Source organism: Triturus cristatus, chromosome 4_1 (genome assembly GCF_964204655.1).
Source record: "Triturus cristatus chromosome 4_1, aTriCri1.1, whole genome shotgun sequence".
Lineage (NCBI taxonomy): Eukaryota > Metazoa > Chordata > Amphibia > Caudata > Salamandridae > Triturus > Triturus cristatus.
The window spans coordinates 980981873-981003590 of NC_140585.1; the positions used below are offsets into that span (position 1 = coordinate 980981873).

Sequence of the window (21718 nt, forward strand, 5' to 3'; positions counted from 1 at the left end):
TCACAGGGTTAGACCACCCTAAAGGCCAATCAGACAGTGCCTGACAATCTGGTCTGATGGTCTAAGGGCCGTTTTTTTTTTTTACTATTTATGGGACTGTTTTATAGTCTCCAGGACTATAGTTTACTGTTGATTTCCCTAATATTAAAATAATCATTGCCTGTAACAAGCTCAAATCGATGCAAACTTCCATATCTTGGAAAACAATTATACACCATGTTTTTAGAAGTTCAACTGCCCCAATTTGCAAACTTGAGCCTCTTTCTGACTTTCTAATTAACTAATGGGAGCCCTTTTATTTTGACTTTGGTCCTGGGGTCAATTAGAGTTAGAATCCTTAGGCCAGATGGCAGTCAGGGGGTTCTTCATTCCAGTTGTTCATGGCCTCCAGTCCCAGTGTCCAGCAGAAATGCACAACCGAGAGGGCCCGCTTCCCCCTGCACAGAACCTTTAAAGTGGGGGATGCTCCTTTGGCCTCAAGAGGCTGGGGTCACCACCAAATTATGGCCAAAGTGCGGGTGGGGCTGCAAGGGCAGCACAGCCTTCCCCCAAATGGTTTACAAGGGTCCCAATTGGGTGGGACTTTTGAAGGACAACCCCTTAAGGGTTTCCAAGGATTTTACAGCTCTCCCCAGGCTGGAGCGTGTGCTCTATAGATGGGAGTGCTGCACCCTCTGGGGGCAAAGTTTACGACTGCAGTATCTGTGGCTTGAAGGCGGTCAACATAAGTTCTCATGATATGCAAACACCCCTGGGGAGATGTGGTGTCATTACTAATGTGTTGTAATTCTGAATGTGATGCTCTTTAGAGGGCTATGTTAACTTGCATTTTACATAAAAATGGTTATGCTGAGTTCACAAATCACCCAGACATGCATAGACCCTTTCTCTTGTGCAAGTTTTAATGAAGTAATTATGCTGACAACCCCTCATGTTTAAGGTATACATGCTTTATTGCCAATATTAAGTGGTCATGTTCAAGGTATACTTGCTTTATTGCCAATATTGAGTGTGTTTATTCAAAGTGATATTCCATTATTGCATGTTAATACAAGTGAAGGTTTTGACATGTGATCTGGTGATCTCAATCTCCCTTTGGAAGGGGCAAGAGTAATTAGGCAATGTCATCAAGAAGTATTTCCATCAACTTATGTATATTTGAAAATGCTGCATAGTATTGAGAAGTGTCTGTAATAAATTTACTTTTCGTATTTTCAAAAGAAAAGCAAAGACTGGACAATTATTTATTGAGTGTGATTACTGTGTACTTGTGAATGGTGATTACTAGCCCACACCACCTCCCTTGAGTAGGTCTTGGACTGCTCCGCTTTGCTACTTTGAATGAGTCATTCACTGCAAAGGGGTGTTTGGTTCTCAATGGAGGACAAATGTAGACCCATTACTTGTGCAGGCAACACAACTAATGACTCGGTTTGTAACAGTGTATAAGAAATTATTCATATGACATTAAAAAACAAATTTGGACTCAAAAGCAATTGTATTCTGCATCTAATATAGAATTTTGCTTTTGAGTGCACCCTACATTATTATTTACAGGTGAAAGACTATTTTCCTTGACGTGTGTAGGCCCTTTAAGGTTCATGGCCTAACTCTACCGCTTGCCACAGGTCTCAAAAGTGCCCTCCTATATTTCTATATATCGAGGCCATATATACTTCGAGGTTATATCCTTGTATGAACTTTGTATAATGTAATGTGTGCCACAGAGCACATTTATTTATCATATTTATTACATGACTAGTGTAACTGTGGCCAAGTGGAAAATGAAAATGCACAGGTGAATACTGCAGAAATAGTGCTGGAGCAGAGGAGAGTGTATAGGGAGAAGTAAATAAAAGGAGACGCCGTAGAAAAGGGCCAGGAAGTAATGAAATCAGACGTCTGTGTGAGAGAGAAATACAAAAACAGATAAAATACAGGCGCTCCTAAGTTATAATTTGATGGACAGTACTTGTCTCCAAAAGTAAGCAGTTAGAGTACCGTAAAATAATTTGTATTTCACCCTTTTATTTTATTTCCTTTGCTAATATGCTACATTGCGCTTGTTCTCAAAACAAAGTTAACAAACATAACCACAAGATAAACGGATTAATAGTTTAAAAGATTAGTCTTCGGGGTCCAACCAAAGAAAATAACATATAAAAACGCTGAATGGGGTGGGAATGGAAGACTTCCATACGGCTGGAGGGCAGCAGGTGGAATGCCCTTGCTAGAGACCCTCACCCCTCATAAGCAGAACATCCTTAACTGTGATTATCAATGATCGTTCCCATTTGTGCATTACAGTTCCTAAGTACGCAGGGGAGTTGTGTGCCATGGCTTTAAAGATGGGCAGAATGCAGAGATACAGGAATAACCAGATGAATCTGAAAGATACAGGAGTGTGGCAATCATGTTATGTCTTAATTTGGTTAGGCTACAGAATGCACAAAGGCAGCCAGCATAACTAGGATTCCCGAGGAAAAAGCCAAATTGCACAACACTCGTACGTGCCAAATGGCCTGGTAGTCCTGATTCAGTGTTAACAACTATGTTCGCCTAATTTGGAATACAGATAGTGCAGAATTACTTTACTCGATATTCCTCAGAGCAAAATTGTCACAGCACATATCTGTCGTGTCCTTGCCCCACAGATACACGGGAGACAGGTGAGGATCTTATATTCTTCATTCAGGTACAATATGTTGTGCTGTGCCCACGCACCTCTGCTCACGCTCTCTCCTCGCTCTGTAGTGTCCCCTCCCACATCCTTGACCGGATGTGGTGTCCGGTTCCCTTGGTGTCCCCACAGTCCACTACAGAGTCCTAGTGCCCTGCCCCAGGTCACTACAATATCGACCTGTTAAAAGCAGGTGGATTGCGTGCAAAGAAATGGGTCATAATTTACAAGTTTATTTCCAGAAATGTGGACATCTTATTCCCCATTGCAGATGGGCCAATAGGGGATCAACTTGTGATCCTAATGTAATACTAGTTTTGGTATTACCCTTATTAAATACCAAGTCATTCGTAATGACAGCCATGGTGAGTGAGCATGACTTCATGAAATGCATCCAAAGAGGAAACTTCTCCCACCTTGGCAAGTTCCATGTTCTGAACTTTGAGCCTTACTATTAACAATTTCAAAATTGGTTTAAAAAAAGGTGCCTTGCTGCCCTTCCTAAACATGTATTTCTTCTCTGCTTAGCACTCTCAGTTCAATGCTGTTTGGAGCACAGCCCTGTGAGACAGTGTGTGTGAAATAATTTTCCTTGGGATTTCGTTGTTTAATGCAAAAACCATAGAGTATCCCGAAGCAGGTGTGGATAGAACAGATTGGAGACAAGGGACCCAATTCTCAAATGTGAGTTTGCAAGCATAAATGTATTTAACTAATATCTTGATTTGCTTACTTATGGCGTGATTACAAGTTTGACAGTGAGGGAGCGGGGCGTCACGCCACCGCCCTGCCCCACCAACCGTTGGCCGCTCGCCGTATCACGAGTATTCTTGCTGTCTGGCAGGCAGTCTTTTTGTGTCCCTACCGAAGTGCCTCCTTGAAAAAAGGCACCGCAATGGGAACGCCAAAGCAAGTTTCTGCATGGCATGGACTATTAAGTCCATGCAGTGCAGGAACGTGGCGTGTATGCAGACAGGTGGGCACACCATGTGCCGCTCTGCATGCATCCTCATGGCCAGAGGCAACAGAGGGCCCTCTAGGGCCCCCTTAGTTTCCTCACTGCCACAAGTTTCATGGCGTGAACACCGCCATGAGACTGCTGGCAGAGGAAACTCGTAATATGCTTGGTGGGCTGCAGTGGCCCCATGAAGCATATTGTGGCAGCCCTGCCAAGCATATTGCGGCCTCACACCTCTGCGCCACTGCCAGGGGTTACGGCAGTTCCAAAACGGTTAGATCGCCATAGTTGTAATACGGCAGTTGGACCCCTGGTGCGCCACGACCGCCACCGCACATCCACCACGGGTTTGGTGGTCCATCAGGCCCTCAGTCCTTTCTTTTAATATTGATTTCCAATTCTACCTCATGAGAAGCCCATGATACAGGTAGTGTATACTGTGCAAAATATTATCTTTCTGGGCTCTCCTACTGGCTTAGCATGATAGGAAAAGATTTTAAGTTGGAATTACTATTAGTTGAATATGGATACTTTCTAGGAGATTTGGGAATTTCAGTCATGTTTTCCACAAACATTTCTTGCCATTAAGGTAATTTCTGAGAGTTCAAATGTACAGGAACACTCATAGATTGATATGTTTATTTATTTATTTGGAATAGTTACAGTGAACTTTGAGTAACCCTAATTTACTACAGAGGAAAAGATGAGGAATCAGCAAATGAGCGATAAGAGAAGTAATGGAGGTAGACAACGCATCCAATTATGGAGGGTGACACTTAAGTGATGATCTGTGTTTGAAATTGGGTTACTTATTGACTGGGCTGTGAGCCCTGGTCAAGCAGCTAACACAATCCTAGCCAGTGTGAGGTACAAACAAACCTCAAATTAGCCTGCGCTCAACTCCTTGGTAGCTTGCCACAGAGCAAAATGTCTGTGTAAAGTATTTGTGCAACACTTCAAACAGTAAAACAGTGACAACACCACTCAAAAAGATCCCATACAAGGTTAGAAAAATAGAGCAATGTTTAATAAAAAAAAGAAGCCCACAATACAAAAATCCAATAAGAAGAACAGGATTTATGAATTTATAAAGAATAAGCTATAAAATAGCGCCTAAAAAGCATAAAGCGCCAACCAAGGATATCTGGTTGTGCGGGACCAGTACAGAGCCAAACCTTCAGGCCAACCATAATGGAGCTTGGGTCAGATACAGTCCTAAATTAGTCCAGCTTACATTATTTTAAACAAATAATATTAGCGTAGGACTACTTAAAGAAAAACGATAACTAACATTAACTTTGCTTTAGTTTACAAATTTAAATTTATTTAGTTTACATATATGAATTATGTTTTAAATATTATTTTAATATATACTTTATAATTAAAATAATTTATGGTTGCTTACATATTTATTTGTATTTAATTTGTAATAAATGTGTCTCTAATGTATATATTGTAATAAGTGTTAATCATCTTTGTCTTTTTAATCTGAGGTAAAAATGTAATACACTTTAATTTAATTTAATTTAAACTTAATGTCAATACTAAATAAAAAATAATATTGTTTAAAATTAATTGTGTTTAAATGTTTTGATTTAGAAATCTTTTTAAATTAAAAATGAATTTAATTTGCTTGATATTATTTCCTATTGCAGCACACAGGCACATTTTTCCAATGCACGGCAGTTCTGGACAGGAAAAAAGCTGATCTGGTAATAAAGGGCCAATCCTGGATTAATTATGACCTCTCTTCGGGGACTGATGAGCAGGGCCTTTAAAACCTTCACAAATATTCTTTATTTGCAGGATTATGCAGACATCTACAGTACTTCCTGGGAAGATCATCCAGCAAATCTCAAACCGGCCTGTGGTATTTGCCAGCAATAGGATTTATGGGTACCCTATTCACAGGCTCCCAGGTCAGAAATTCATTCCCTATTTTGGTTACATGATAGGGAGCGAAGAAGTGAAGAAATGAAGTCCCAAAGTAACAAAGAAAGCACAGAGCCCGCTAGCCCCATTTCCAAAACAAAGAAAGACATATGCTGTTTTTAGGTCGCCTGAGCTGGTCCAGAGAAGAATTTCAGTAAATGAGACATAGCCTTTGGCAAAGTTCCACTCTGAAAATCCATGAGTTTCCATTGATTCTACAGGCGGACACCTCAAGGTAGGTCTCAGCGGTCCACTTTACGGACTTAGAAAAGGTATGTAAAGATCCTTACCATAGGTTATGAGGTAACTTTACCACACATTGGACTGAAACAAACTGGCATGCAAAACCAGACATACTCTTCACCTCACTAAAATAGGGAGACATTGGAATTGGAACACAGCACTGATTAATCCCTCCCACGTGCTGTGGCAGAACACCTAAGGCATCTCGCATTTATGCATGTTCATACCGACAGTGAAGTGAATTTCAGTTTTTAAATTATCAGGAAAATAGCTATCACTCTTGGCAAAACAAAATGTGTTGAAATGTGTTCTTAATACCACTTTGCACATTATCCCGCACAACGTTATGCACAATGCAGACAATTAATGAAACAACGAATCGCTCTTTTCTCACCTTGATTTAGGGCTAAAGCTGGAGCATAAATAACAATTCCAGTATATAAAATCTGAAAAAGAAATGCAGCAAAATCAATTTCAACAGATTTAAAGTTTCTGCCAATACTCATTTGCGAAAGAATACATAGCCCAACATGCACCAACTCTTGAGTTCGATATATAAAATAAACAGATTTATATTTCCAATTTTCTTTCATTGCGAACCTCTGAGCCTACTTGGGCTTAGTTTTAAAGTTTGAGTAGCAGGGAATCAGGGAAATATGTAACCCTGGGCGGTGAACTCCGCTCTGTTTGCGGGGTTTTCTACACTTGGCGCTCTGCAGAGCCAGTGGCGGCTCCTCAGTGAGTGCTGCGGGCTGGTGAGGTGGGGCGGGGAGGGGCAAGGTGGGGGGTAATAAACTCCGGCATACTGACTTGGCATGATAGGAAAATATTTTAAGTTGGAATTACTATAAATTGAATATGAATACTTTCTATGAGATTTTGGGATTGTAGTCATGTTTTCCACACACATTTCTTGCCATTAAATTAATTTCCGAGAGTTCAAATGTATAAAAAAACATAGATTGATGTATTTGTTTATTTGGAATAGATGTAGTGTGCTTTGAGTAACCCTAATTCACTATGGAGCACAAGATCAGGAATCAGCAAATGAGCAATAAAAGCAATGGAGGTAAACAACACATCCAATTATGGAGGGCGGCAGTTAAGTGATGATCTGTGTTAGAAATCGGGTACTGGTTGACTGGGCTGTGAGCCCTGGTCAAGCAGCAAACACAATCCCAGTCACTGTACGGCACAAACAAAACCCCAAATTAACCTGCGCTCAACTCCTTGGTAGCTTTGCACAGAGACATCAGGCAATGTGTAAAGTATTTGTGCAATACTTCAGACAGTAAAACAGTGAAAAACACCACTCAAATAGATCCCATTCCATGTTAGAAATATATCGTCAAAATGTAATTAATAAACCAAGACCAAAAATTAGTAGAGCCGGAGTTATGAATTTTCAAAGAATAAACTATAAAATAGCGCCTAAAAGCGAGATATCTGGTTGTGCTGGACCGGTTCAAAGTCAAATGTTCAGGCCAACCGCAATGGAGCCTGGGTCAATTGCAGTCCAGATTAGGCCTGCTGAAGTTTTACCTTTCAGTTTTAGGGCCAAGAGTCCTGTTTGCGCGGAAGAGGATCACCAGGAGCAAGGAGTGCGCTGCGGGTAGTGGCCAAGTGGCGTGAAGAGCAGGCTGGGCATTGCGAACGGGTGGACTGCAGCTTCGCAGTGGCTGTCCTCTGCGGCATCGATGCTGAGTGTGCGAGGAGATGGACTGGAGGTAGCTTGTGCGAATGGGCCCATTCACGGTCATGAAGAGCCAAGACGAGTCTAGGAGCTGTTGGAGAGCCTTTTATGTCCCTGAGGCTCAGATATAGAGGCCAGCGGACTAGCCCTTTGAGTCACTCTGAGGTCATGGGTTCAAGATGGAGGTTGCAGGCCCAGTTCTTCTTTCCCAGGCAAGATGGCATCGGGCAGCAGTTCAGCACAATGGGCAGCAGCTCCTTCAGAGTAGCACCCCAGCAGAGTGGCAGTCTTGTAGCAGCACAGCAGCCCTTCTTTCTGGCAGAGTATCCACAGGTCCAGATGTGTACTGATGAGTTAGTGTCTGAGGTCCCTCCTTTATACCCTGGTGCCCTGGTTCTGAAAGGCAGAAGAAGCTTCTAGACAATAAAATGCATAGATTCCATTGCCTCCCCTGCCCTGGCTCCAAGTTGGTTGAAGTGGCAATGCATGGTTGTTAGGCTGTTAGTGTGAAGACTGCACATAGCATATTCAGTTGTAAGTGAGGCCCAGCTCCTGCCTCCCATACTGCCAGGGCTGGCCCATCCAGTCAAACCTAAGCTCCCATTGTGTGTGGCTGTCTAGGAGGAATGCACAAAGCCCAACTGCCAACTACACCCAGTCATGTGACCAGAAACAGACTGCAGGAACCAAAAGGCTAAGGCAAAAAAGATGCCAACTTTCTAAAAGTGTGTGATGCTAAGACAGAAGTCACAGCCAGTGCACTACACTAAGATACTCATCTGGAGTATATCCCATAATGTTCTGAGTAATCAGATATGACAGGTAAGTACATGTACAATAATTCCTGTGTACAAACAGAGTTTCCAAAGTGAAATAACAAACAAAGATAAAGAAGGTAGCTCAAAAAATATATTCTTTTAATGAGCAAACTTGATGAGTCTCTGTGAAGACCTTCAATCAGTGTAGTAAAGTAACAGTTGTAAGCTTCCTACATAATGTAGAGGAATCCCAATGCATTTCAGGCATAAAACTCTTCCCCTGCTTCAGGGGAATCTGCAAGTAGGTTAACATAAAATCTAAATCTTTACGAAAATACAATAATGGTGCAAACATAGAGAGCACAGTACAATTCCAACAGGATTATATTTATAGGTATCCAGAACATGTTCTTATTAGTGAAATATCACATTGTACGTAATACATATCAGTCTGGATTTGTGAAGTGGTTTCTCTTCTTCTGAATACCTAGAATTATAATCCTGTTGGCATTGTACTGTGTTCTCTATGTTTGCATCATTATTGTATTTTCGTAAACATTTAGATTTTAAGTTTACTTACTTGCAGATACCCCTGAAGAAGGGCAGAGTTTTATGCCCAAATGCATTGGGATTCCTTTACATTATGTAGGAAGCTCGCAACTGTTACTTTACTACACTGACTGAAGGTCTTCACAGAGACTCATCAAGTTTGCTCATTAAAAGAAGATATTTTTTGAGCTACTTTCTTCCTATGTGTTTGTTATTTCACTTTGGAAAAAATGTTTGTTCACAGGAATCATTGTACATGTACTTACCTGTCATGGCTGATTACTCAGAACAATATGTGATATACTCCAGATGAGTATATTAGTGTAGTGCACTTAAAGGCTGTGACTTCTACCTTAGCATTACACACTTTTAAGTAGGGGGAGGGTTGTACCTCCCTCTGCAGGTGCACACCAATTTGATTAGCAGGTACTATTGTTTTAACTTGAAGAATCATTTGTTGAATTGAGTGCACACCAGCTGTTATTCTTCACTTTTAACTATCTAAAAGTGACATTTTCAGAACTGTCATTTAAAATCCAACTTCATAAGTTAGGATTTTAAATTAGGATTTTAGAGACACCAAACATGAACTGGTCATTCCTTCCCATATGGAAATTACAGTTATAAAATGTAATAAGGCAACTCCAACATTATCATGTGGGACAGATAGGTCTTGCAGAAGGGAAAACAAATTTAAGAGTTTTTCACTACCAGGACATGTAAACTTTTAAAAGCATATGTCCTCATTTTAAATACATTGCACTCTGTCCTCTGGGCTGTCAAGGGCCTACCCTATGGGTGTATTAAAAGGGAAGGTTTGGGTCTGGCAAACAGTTTATTTTGCCAGGTCAAAATGGCCGTTTGAAACTGCACACACATGCTCTGCAATGGCAGGCCTGAGACATGTTTAAAGGGATACTTAAGTGGGTGGCACAATCAGTGCTACTGGCCACTAGTAGCATTTAATTTACAGGCCCTGGCCACATGGGGACTTATATGTAAATTGAGTATGTTGGGGATAACCCTTTTAAGGAGTGAGTACATGCACTTTAGCACTGGCGCGCAGCGGTATAGTGCGCAGCTAGAGCAAGGTAAAAAAATGGATGAGAAAAGCCAAATGTTGGGGGGGACAGCACCTTAAGGCTGACAGGTCTAACAATCTACAGTTGTGGCTAATGCTAGTGCAGAAGTTCTTTAGAACATGAGTCTATAAAGATCAGTTTTCAAGGGTTTCCTGATATACAGGTTCAATAGCAAGGAGGGTGTGAGGGCTCTCCACTCTTGTCTATCATGGATCCACCTCAGTGATGAATCTGATTAAATGAATGTCGATGAATTAAGTAAACCACAAATGAGGGAGGTTTCAAGCTGAGGTGTACTGTGGAGCACATTTTATTTCTAAATGCTAAAGACAACCTTGAATCTGATTCATATTCTATTACTTGCCAGTGAAGAGATTCAGAGCAGGATTTACATGATCCTTTTTGCAGAGGCTATGGGATATTATGGTGCCTTTGTGGCTTGGCAATGATTATTTTCAGGAGGCCAGTGTAGATGACGTTATAATAGTCCAGGTGAGACATGATTAATTTTAATTTATTGAAAGTGCTTTTGAGCAGAAGATGCAAAAGCATAGCAGCCTTTCACACTGCATCTTCTTTTTTTTTAAAGTAGTTAAAATAATTCAGGAGGAAAAGAAAGGAAAGTAATAACAAATGGTTTCAATTTTTACAAGGTGTGCGCACATTTCAATTCACACATATAACACATTGAAAAAAGGAAGCAAATATTTTGCACCTAAAAATCCTTTAGTTCTGGGAAAAGTTCTTTAGCATGAAGAATGAAATCCTTCTTTTCCGTGCCAGGATTTTAAACAACCAAGAGTTTTGTGCGAATGTACAAGCTGTTCCTCAGATAGAAACCGGTTAGTTTTCTTGTGTGGCCTGAAAGATCGCTCAGGATTAAAAATATTTCCTCTGCTGGGTTTTCGAGCTGTTCTCTGCACAGAATCTTGGCTATTGTTTTGGGCCTGATCTTGATGTGAAAATTGCAAAACAATATGAAAAGCTGCATCTCCTCTCTTGTACCACACTGGCGTTTATCTGAAAACGCATGATTTCTTCTGTTCTTGATGTCATGCAGCAGCAGGCAACCTTCTCTTGCCAGGACAAGGATTATCCTTTCACTTCGGTTTGCTAACAGAACGAGACATTGTTGGGCATTCTGTAAGGGGTAAAACAAGCTAGCACGGCTCTTTGGGTGAAGATTTCTGCAAGCTCCAAATTTCTGATTCATCTCTAATCTTAAACTGTTTAATACCAATGGCGTTTGTCTTCTTTTGTATCAGTAGCTCAATAATAAAAAAAATGTGCTTGCTTGAATGTGAGCTTTCCATTTTAGTGTTCTGTCAATTCTTACCCCAAATTACTTAAAGGACTCGACTTCGCCCAGTCTCATTTTGTTTATGAAATATTGGTACTTCATTTGACGCTTTGTCCTGAAGGTCATGATTTTTGTTTCCCTGTATTGATTATTAAAATGTTTGCTTTACAATAATCTTCTATAGCTGTAAGTTGGTCTTGCAGGCTCTTGGAGTTTTGGATATCAAAACGGAATCATCGGTCTAGAGGAGGGCCGGGATCTTAAAGTTGTTTATTGTTGGAATGTCCTCGGACGCTTTTCGGATTTCTTGATACGGATGGTTTGTAAAGAGAGAGACCAAAAATGGTGCCAAAAGGCAGCCTTGCTTGATCCCTCCAGTGATGTTTTTACTGATGTTCCCTTTTTGACTGAGTCTCACCTGGGAGATGGTTCCAGTGTACAGTAGTTGGCTTGGTGTCAGAAGCCCTCAGTCAATGCTCAAAATTGACGTTTTTTCCCAGAGGAGATTTCTTGAAACTAAGTTGAATGCCAATGAAAATGTTAAAAATGCCATGTACAGGGTCATTTTTATCACTACCTAATGTGTGAAGTATGTGCCGAATGTGAAAATCTGGTCTTTCATTGATAGACCTTCTCTGAAGGTTTCCTATATGGGTGAAAGGATGCTTTGATTTATGACCAATTCAACTTGGGCATTGTGAATGATTTTAGAAAATATTTTGTAGTCAATATCCATTAGAATGACTGTTCTGTAGGACTTTGTGTCCTCTTTGTGTCCCTTCTTATATGGATGTATGACATTACAACGCGTGTCATTACAACGCGTGCAGTTACATCGCATGCGTTACAACGCATGCGATGTTACAACGCTATGCCATTACAACGCAAGTCTTTACATCGACTTGCGCTAGATGGCGTGCTAACATTAGAAAAGTGTAATTTACTATTCCAACTCCAGTCCACTTAACAGTAGGGAAGGTGTTGGGATAGTAAACTACACTATTTGTAATGTTAGCACGCCCTCTAGCGCAAGTCGATGTAAAGACTTGCGTTGTAATGGCATTGCGTTGTAACATCGCATGCGTTGTAACGCATGCGATGTAAAGGCTGCGCATGGTAAAAACCGTGTTGTAATGGCTGTTCCACTTCTTATATAGTTGCAAAATGATGCTTTTTCGACAAGACCGTGGGCAGTGGTTTGAGAATACGATCTCTGTAAATTTTTGGGAAAGTTTTTCTAACCATCAGTCTAGGTAGGAAAAGCACACCTCCATTTGTATCATGTTGGGCCCTAGGGAGCTCTTATATTGCTTCCTTAGCTCTGTCTTTTGACAGGTGGAAGAGGTGTGGCACAGCGGCCAGGTAGGCTGACTCCGGAACACTGGGGCTCACGGTTCGATGGCCGGTGGCAGGTTAGCCCAGCACCATGTGACTTTGGGCACTAGCTCGATTAATCTTCCCGACGGCCCCTAGCACCTTGCCACCCTTAGGGTTAATTGTTTGTGCTTTACAAATACAGGAAATTATCAATAATGGGATAGCAGTTTGTTCCCTGTTTATTTCTCCCACATCAACGGTCTGGAAGAGTGTCTAGTGTACAAGGTCGTCTGTGGTATTAAAGATGATGGTGAAGTGGGTTACCCACATTTCTTCCCTGATGTATGATTTACAAGAAATTTCTCCTTGCTCCTAGGCTTTCTCCAATTTTCTACCAAAAGGCACGAGTCTTTCTCCAGAGCAGCTTTTCCTAACTCTTACTGCTTAAGAATTTAAAACAGGATCTTGTGGACCTTATTTCCTGGCTTCAAGAGTCACAACAAACTATTGTTTGCAGTTCTGCTTTCATTGCCTTACTTTCTCTTTGACGAACCATCCCTCTTCGAAGATATTTTTTATTATCCATACAATTGGTGTCAAACATTTCAGTAATGTATCATAAAGGGGTAGTTTAATATTTTCGACTGGACCATTCAGTATCCGTTTTTGAAGGTTGACTGTACAAGATTCTATCTTTCATTATTCTACATTGTATTCGAGGTTTGGGTTCCACCCCAAGTGTTTTTTAGATTTTGAAATTATCTGGCTTCTGAGGATATGCTATATTTCATGTCCTAGACCAGCAGCACACTGCATGCTCACTTTACAGTTAGGATTGGAGCCTCAGTTTCCAAACCTGGGCAAATCGACAATCTTAATCAAGATTTTATCAATTATGAATTGGGCTCTGTGGGCATTGTAAGTTGGCATGATAAAATCCTCATTGTCATAAGAGGCCTTTGGTTCAACAGAAGTAGGCCAAGCCTTTACCGATGGCATCTTTCCTTGTGAATGCATGTCTTATTTTCAGGATGCAGCATGCTGTTTTAAGCTTGATTAGTGATTTAGCATCATTTGCCCAGTCTTCCATATTACAGTTGAAATGGCTGCAGATTAGAGTGTGTACTTTTGACTGGCAGGGCTTAAATATTGCTTCCTGAATGCAACTAGGAAGATGTGTGAAACCATTCATCTTTTCTGTTGCTCATAGATGTTTGTTATTCTTAGGATTGTTTTGTCCAAAAGTCGAATATGGACAATTTTTAGGTTTTTAATGAATGTTGCCCCACGCTTTAGTTGAAGTTCATTTGTCAGCTCTACAGAATACCTGCAACATCCCTCTGTTCCCTGTTTTCTCCAACCCTATTGCACATTTTGAATGGTTAAGATCCACATAAGATCTACAGTCCATATTTCTTGGAGTAATATTAAATCGAAGGATGCGGGGTAGCTTAAAAAGTGTCTGTAGACCATTTTGAGGGATTCCTGCTATTTTCCAGGAGTTGATTGCAAAGTGTGGTTCCCACTCACTGGGCAAGTATTCCCGGTTAACGTGGCTTGTTTCTAGTCAGTCTGATTTAGCATGATTGTTTAGGCCCAAGGTGTGTGAGATGATAGATACGTTATCCTGTACTGTGGTGTCCTCTTCTCCACAGCCATCCAGAGTTGTTTTTGAGATTTCTTGTCTTGCCTATGGGCGGTTTTGTAGTGGTTAATATCTTTGGATTTTGTGAATATTAACTCTCATTTTTTCTGCCTCAGGTTTAGGTTAGGCACAATTCTGGTGTCTGAGAAAGGCTTTACTAGCAGCATAGTCTTGCACATATAAGGAATATGATTTGTGGTTCCTGTGTCAACTAAAATGACGCTGATGTTACTATTGGTGCAATTATATTAGCACTTTACGATCTGCATGTCGTTCATTTTTACAATACTGTCGCCTGGTTTGTCTCTCCCTTTCTACTTAGTTGGCCCAACCCCAGCTCTCCCTCTGCTGCTTCACCGATCTGCTTCCTCCCCGTTTCTTGGAGTGATTTCTCCTGCTTTTGCCTCATTTTTCACTGCTTTCTTCTTCCTTTCCCCTGTTTTCTGAATGCTTTCTCCTCATCTTGCCTCATTTTATTGCTTTGCCCATCCTTTCCCACAGTTTTTGTGAGTGCTTTCTCCTGCTTTTGCCTAATTTTTACCTCTTTCTCCTTTGTCTCCCCCCATTTTTCTGAGTGCTTTCTTCTTCCTTTCCCACATTTTTCTGAGTGCTTTTTCCTGCTCTTGTCTCGTTTTCCTGCTTTCTTCTCTCCCTCCCATTTTTCTGAAAGCTTTCACCTGTGCTTGTCTAATTTTTTTTAGTGCTCTGTCCTTCCTTTCCCCCATTTTAGAGTGATTTCTCCTGCTTTTCCCTTGTTTTTTATTGCTTTCTCCCTCCTTATCCCCAGTTTTTGAGAGTGCTTTCTCCTGCATGTGTCTAATTTTTTACTGCTTTCCCCCTATTCTCCCTTGTTTTTCTGAGTGCTTACTCCTGCTTTTCTCTCGTTTTTCACTGTTTCTCCTTGTTTTTTCCTCATTTGACTGACTTAATGGAGGTGGCAGCGCAAACCCGTTGAGCAGGTCCCAGGCCCAGCTCTCTTGTGATGCTGCACCACTCTACTTCCTCTATTTCTCTCTGAGTACTTTCTCCTGCTTGTGCTCCATATTTTACTGCTTTCTCCTTCCTTTCCCCATTTACCTGAGTGCTTTCTCCTTCTTTTTCCTGTTTTCTACTACTTACGCCTTGCCTTCCTTTCCACCATTACGTTGAGGAAGCTGCCGCTTGAGTAGAAAATTTACTTGAGCGGCAGAAAGAAGCAGTGCCCGCTGGCACTCCGCATGATGCCAATTGCACTAATTTGACAGCACAGGAGAAACTCTTGGTACAAAATATTGGCTCAAACAGCAGGACGTACCAGACTCCACAGCTCGAGGAACTCCACATAGTGCGGCAGAGTTTTTTGGCACTTGCAGAGTTCCACGTCGCACGACTCCACAAACTCCGCCTAGGTTCTCCTTCCTCTCCCCCCATTTTTCTGAGTGCTCTCTCCTGCTTTTCCCTCGTTTCCACTGCTTACATAGCTGTCCGAATGAACAGAGCACCGCGAAGCAGCTAGCAACTCTAATGCCTTGAGACCCTCACAGGTGATTTGCTGTTCTTTATAGATCCAGATTGAGTGATTGGTTGAGTTGTAAGTAGCAGGTTGCAGATGACAAAGTTCCTTGCGTCTTTTGGCTAAGTCTTCTTCTCAAGGGAACACATTCTTGTACCTCGCAACCTGTAGCAGTAAGAGCTCTTCAACTGAAGAGGTAATGGCACTATCTGGCCATTCTGTTTGGCTGAATTTGGCCTTGAGGAGATATTCCTTCTTTTTTGGTGTCTCTGTAAATTGATCGTTTAGGGGTTCATCTCCTACTTGCATAACTTTTCTGCCTTTAGCAGCTTTCATTTTACATTCCCAATCTGATTTGATTTCCTCAGGATTTATTTTTTGTATGTGTAACTTGATGGCTGATGGGCAAATATAGTGGTATTTTGTTTCTTTTTGCTGGTATCATTTTCATACCTTCCTGCTGAATTTACTTGTCCGAGGTCTGGATTTCCTTTCTCAGCTGTTATTTCTGTTTGCAGCTTCTGTTTCAGTGGCACTTACATTTGTCTGTGGTGTCTGACTGTGTGCGATAACATACTATGCCTCGGATGATCCTATAGTTCAGTTTCCTTTGCTGTTTCTTTGCCAGTGTCAGCTGATAAGGCCATTTGTGTGGACCCGGTTTATGATCTGTCATGTTTACTTGTTGGTATGCCTGCTTGTGTACATTGATGCATACCTGAGTGCGGACTTAGTTTTTTCAGGTTGGACGCATGAGGTCTTGTGTGGTCGTATGATGGCTTAGTTCCATAATGGATTGTCCCATCATTGTCATGGCTCAGGAGGGGACTTTGCACGATTGCAGCCCCTGGGATGGTTCTTCGGGGGCTTGCCTCATGATTGTATTGTGCTAGGTGTAGGTTTTTCCTTCCATGATTTTGTGAGCTACTATTGTTTGTCACAATGCTGGCTGCAGTGACTCAATGAGTGTGCTGTTATAAGTTAATGGTGTTTAGTTTCCTTTTAACGATGGGGAATTTGAGGTAAAGTCCTCTTTTGTGTTCTTTTTAGTATTTTTTGATTTATTTTTGTTTCTGCATCCAGTACAAATGACTTGCATTGGTGGTTGGGTTTAAGAAATTCTCTTTGGCTGGTGGTATATTTTTCTGGAGTGTTCTGCTGCAGTTCTCCTAGCATTGGATAATTTGAAGTGTTTGCGAAGTTCAGCTTGGTTAATGCTTCTGTGCTGTCCATTATCAATACTCTCCCTGGTGCTGTGTCCACAAAGCTGAATTTCCTTACTGCAATCCCATTTAAGATTTTGAGCTCCCTGAAGGAGTGGTGGGGAGTCACCATACGAAATTCACTAGGTTCACCCTACACTCTAGGACATAGTTCATTTGTTTGTCAATCCAAAACTTCGATGTTGAGGATGATTTGATCATGGCCTGTTTCTGTACTTGACTTTGGGCCCTTAACGTGATGTTGGGGGTCTTTCTTGGGGGCATATGTAGGTGCTAGCTTTGCCTCTACCTGGTGGAGGTGTTGTCATTTCAGATACTCCGGAGATTGCTTTTTGGCAGGTATGCCTTGCTTCCTCTGATTCCTCCATGACCTTGGCCTGCACCGGGGATATGTGATGCCTTGTTTTTCTTTTTTCCTGCTTTAATTCTCTCTCCATCAGTTTGTTCAATTCTCTGTAGAAGTGTGTATTATTTCCCCTTTCTTCTCAGTGGCTTTTCTATGACTGCAGTTGATTTTCATATTTTTCACATGCGGTGTGTCAGGAGTCGGCTCTTCACGCACCACCAGCCGCTGTGGGTTTCAGAGTACCTGTGCCTTGATTGTGAGGACTCCTGAATTGCTTGGGCATGCTTGGGCAATTGGTTGTGTAACCTTGCCATTTTCCAATGCGCTGAAATCGACTTCCGATGAGCCAGATGGCCAGATGGGTGTCTTCTTGGATAACAATACTTTGATAGTTTAGTCTGATTTTGGTGGAGGGTTAACAAGGGAGCATGGTCAATCTCCTTAACAATTTATTTGCCGTTCACTTTTTCAATCACCTTCTGATTTCTCTGGTTATGAGAGATTCTAAAATGGCTAACCTTTTCTGTCAATTCAATGCCTTCGCTATTTGGCGGGTACTTGACAGGTACAGCGAATACTACAGCACTGTAGATAGGTTATGCGTTGTGGGTCATGTTTCTACATCTTTGTTATCTGTAATAGCTCCAATAGTGTTATTAATTATTACACAAACCCCTCTCAGCTTGCCCTCAGAGGTCCAAACACTGGGAGACCAGTGAGCTAAGGTAAGCGAACAGGGCAGGTATATAAGTATATAACATAGGTAGGCTGTACGGTTTTAGGTTTAAACATATAATAAGTGATAAAACCCCACTGAAAGAGAAATAGCCCTCACCAGTGAAAACATATAAACACTGAAAAAACACCTGCACAACGACAAACTAAATGCCATTCACAGAAAGGAAAAAGAGAGTGAAAGAGTCATTTTTTTCTTCCTGTAGGGGCCAATACAATGTAACTTTGTTATACAAGCTAGCAGTAAGAAAGTCTGGGCTAACATTATTCTGCTTGAGATTTGTTGCTTAGAGACGCCACTAAAATATTATTTCTTCTTCCTTTCGTTTTTTACAGTTTTGTGGTCTTTGGTCTAAAGATGCAGGGTTTAGAAGCATGTTTTAGGTCTTGTTTAATTATTTTATAAACTGCAGAGAATAAGGCAATATAAAAATCATATTTGATATTTTGGCTGCGTTTGATTCTTTTACTGATAGGTAAAATGGCTGGTTTCATTAGAATCTTTCCTAATATGTGTCATCACATTTACCCACAGAGAATAGGTAAAAACTCTTGATACATCAGCCACCAGTTTCTAGTGAGTCCATATTGAAAGTAGGCTAATTGCCAACACCTCAGGCTTCAAACATTCAATGCAACGTATAGTGACGAGTATATGTGAAAAGAGCGTTATCACCAAGCATTTGGGATAGTGGTTAAAACATGACACCAGACTTTTGGAAAACATGGAACGCAGTGTCACTTGGAATGCTCTGCAAAAAAGGTTCTAAATCCAACAAAGATTGGAGTGATATTGTTTGTATTTGCAGTGATTCAGCTAGGTATATGAAAAAGTTGTGTGATGACCTGTCAACATTGATACCTGAGCTGAAGTGCTTCCCTGTAAGAGATCCTTGCCACTTGTTAGATGGTATGCTGAAAGCATCTTTCCAATCTTCAGAGTTAATGAGGAATACTATTGACTTTAGTTCATTCTGGTGCACTGTTTTCTTATGCACAGGAACTAAAACGCTAATTATCATTTTGTGCTTTGTGTGGCATCAAAGAAAGAGTCATCCCAACTGTGGCCAAATATTAGCTGATGGTTCTCAGTCCAAGGGGCTATGAATGCTATATTATACATGTGGCAACCGTTTACAGAATTTTTGCTGAGTGAGGAGGCCAAAGGCAAGCAATGTGAGGATCTATGGTCACATATTGATAGTGATGTGAAAAAAGTACACTCTACTTCATTCTTAGATTTTTACAGGAAAACATACCTGCTGTAGTGGACATAATAAAAAAACTAGAGTCTGAAAACACCCTTGTCTGCCAAGTGTTCAGCGTAATTGGTGTAGATGTGAAACATCTCCTTGAGAGTAGGCTGGGCAACATCTTTAGTGACTTTGGCACTGCAACATGTTCCATGTTTGCCACGTGGTAAGCAAATCAATGGTGAAGAGCAATTCAGGAACTTGTATTTTACAATGTATGAGAAATGGCTTTCAATGATGCATAGAAATGTCCCTTCACCCCCAATGGCATTTGAAGTCAATGAAACCTCACTGTGGTACTCTGTTCTAGATCCCTTCCGTAAAGGGGAATATCTTCCGTAGTTTCAAAAGTGCTACTTCATTTATGACCGCTTCAATAATTTTGAGGGCATAAGCACCCAGATCAGCACAAATATTGCAGACCCTGCCCCGAGAATCACAATCTTCAAGTGAACCAGTATTGGCATGGGAAGCTATATCAGTGGCCAGAGTTAACAAATTGTGTACTGGCTATTTTGGCATTGCCTATCTCAAGTGCCAATGTTGAGAGGGGTTTTTCACAGACGTTTACATGAGAAGGAAAGAGCGAGCGAACATGACCAAAGATTCACTGAAGAAGTATTGTATGGTGAACTACAATAAGTTTAATTTGCAAAAATCGATTTGGACCTCATACACACTATACTTACACTGTCTATATACCATGCGCTATCAGTGCAGAAAGAAAGCAATAATAAAAGCAAAACGTTCCATAAACACTGGAAAAACACTGTTTCTATAGTTTTTAATGGCGAAAATGTGTACCCACTGATAACCACTGTTTTTTAAAGATATAGAAATCACTTGAAAACACTGAAAAAAACCCACCAGAATTTACCAAAAATAGAAACTGAAAACAGGAAAGCCTAAACATAGGTATATGCGCCGTGTTGCAAGTGTGCATCTAATTGCACAGCTTGGGGCCCAAAACATGGAGACTATAATCTTGGGCCCCAGACTTACAAGCTATCTCTTCCTTGCTTCGTCTTCAGCCCTATCTCTCGGCCTGATCCGCACTACTCTGCTTGCCCCTGCACCGACTTGAGCCACTCAGTCACGGACCACTTTCCTCTCTTCTCACTGCTTGCCTTGGCTCAATCCGTCCTTTCTTGGTGTCAAAGCCATCAACCCATCCTGAGTCTCCATGGTGAAGGCAATCACGGCTTGTTGAGGGCTTCTGATTCAAGTTCGGTGGAATTCTCCTTATTGTGGCTCTGTGGTTCTAAGACTCGATGTTCGCTACTGCGGGGAGCCCCATGTGGAGATTGAGTTTGGCTCCACTTATACGTACCCTTTGGCTTAGCCTCGACAGGGGATCAAGATGAGCCCTAGGAAGCTGATAGAGGGGTGGGGAGGTGGAAGCACGGGTGAGCTAGCTGCATCGGCTGCTGCGCCTGCTGCTTTCGCTTCGGAATTGCGCGATCCCTGGTATCAGATGCCTCAAGCACAAACTGAAGCATTCTGGAGATCTGCAATTCGGGACATATTAAGGACTCTATTTAGTTCCACCAAATGGTCAGTTTTGAGTAATGTGAGGATTTTATGGAGATTGGCCTATTAGGCCACATTGACTTGCAAAGCAAACAGCAGTTCTTACTTCACAAGTATCTAAAGAATTGTAGGTTTTGTTTTGGTTGACGGAGCAGCTCCCAAGAAGACAGGGGTCATATTCCAGTGGAGGACATGGTTCAAACATGAGATGATGTAGTATGTCGTTGGGTTCTTTTCTTGCCAGAAATGGATTTGCATGTCATCTGAATACATTTGGAAGCTTATTGGGTACTGTTTAAAAAAGCTTATGAAAGGAGATACATAGATTTTGAACAGGAGATGGATGATCCTTGGAGGACACCACAGGAGTCCTGATGCTGGGACAATTCAGATGTTCCAATCATGATGTTTTGACTGCAACTCAAGAGAAACGATTGAACCTGGGATAGAGCAAAGGCCCTAATCCTATCCATTTTATTCAACCTGCCCAGCAGTGTTGCATAGGTTGTGTACAAGTCAGGCATACAAGGACTTCTTTCCTTCATTAGCTATGGCTGTTTCAGTGTCTCTCGCAGGTCCAATACTTGGAGGAGATGGCTTACTTCCATGCATCCTTTTTCTCCCCCTTTTCCAAAATATTGCTAAGAATAGGGATGTAGAGTTTGGCCAGTAGTTTGCCAGTGTCCAGCCAGGTACACATACTTAAATTCTAAGAGATTAAGGGGCTTATTTACAAGCCCATTGCACCGCTGGTGTTACATTTGTTAGACGCACAAGCAGCGCAATGTGCCTGCCCATAAAGTCACCCATGGGCCCCATTCACACATTATTCTACGTGAAAGGGGCGTCCCATGGGTGTTGTTGTGAGTGTTTCCACACAACATCCATGGAACCTGACACATTCCCTGATTTACAAAGTCTTGTAAACCTGTGAATACGTCAGAATGCTAGGCCTCCCCAGGGGAGGTATATGAGTGGCTCA

The 21718-nt window shown here is 41.5% G+C and overlaps 1 protein-coding gene across 1 annotated transcript in view; it reads right to left on the reverse strand.

Moving 5' to 3' along the window:
• LOC146855938 (sodium-coupled monocarboxylate transporter 1-like) overlaps positions 1-21718 on the reverse strand; it is a 251585-nt gene that overhangs the window by 148488 nt on the left and 81379 nt on the right. Inside the window, exon 3 of the mRNA XM_085653895.1 lies at positions 6208-6259. Coding sequence (XP_085510021.1) covers positions 6208-6259 — 52 coding nt within the window. The remainder of the gene's footprint in view (positions 1-6207; positions 6260-21718) is intronic.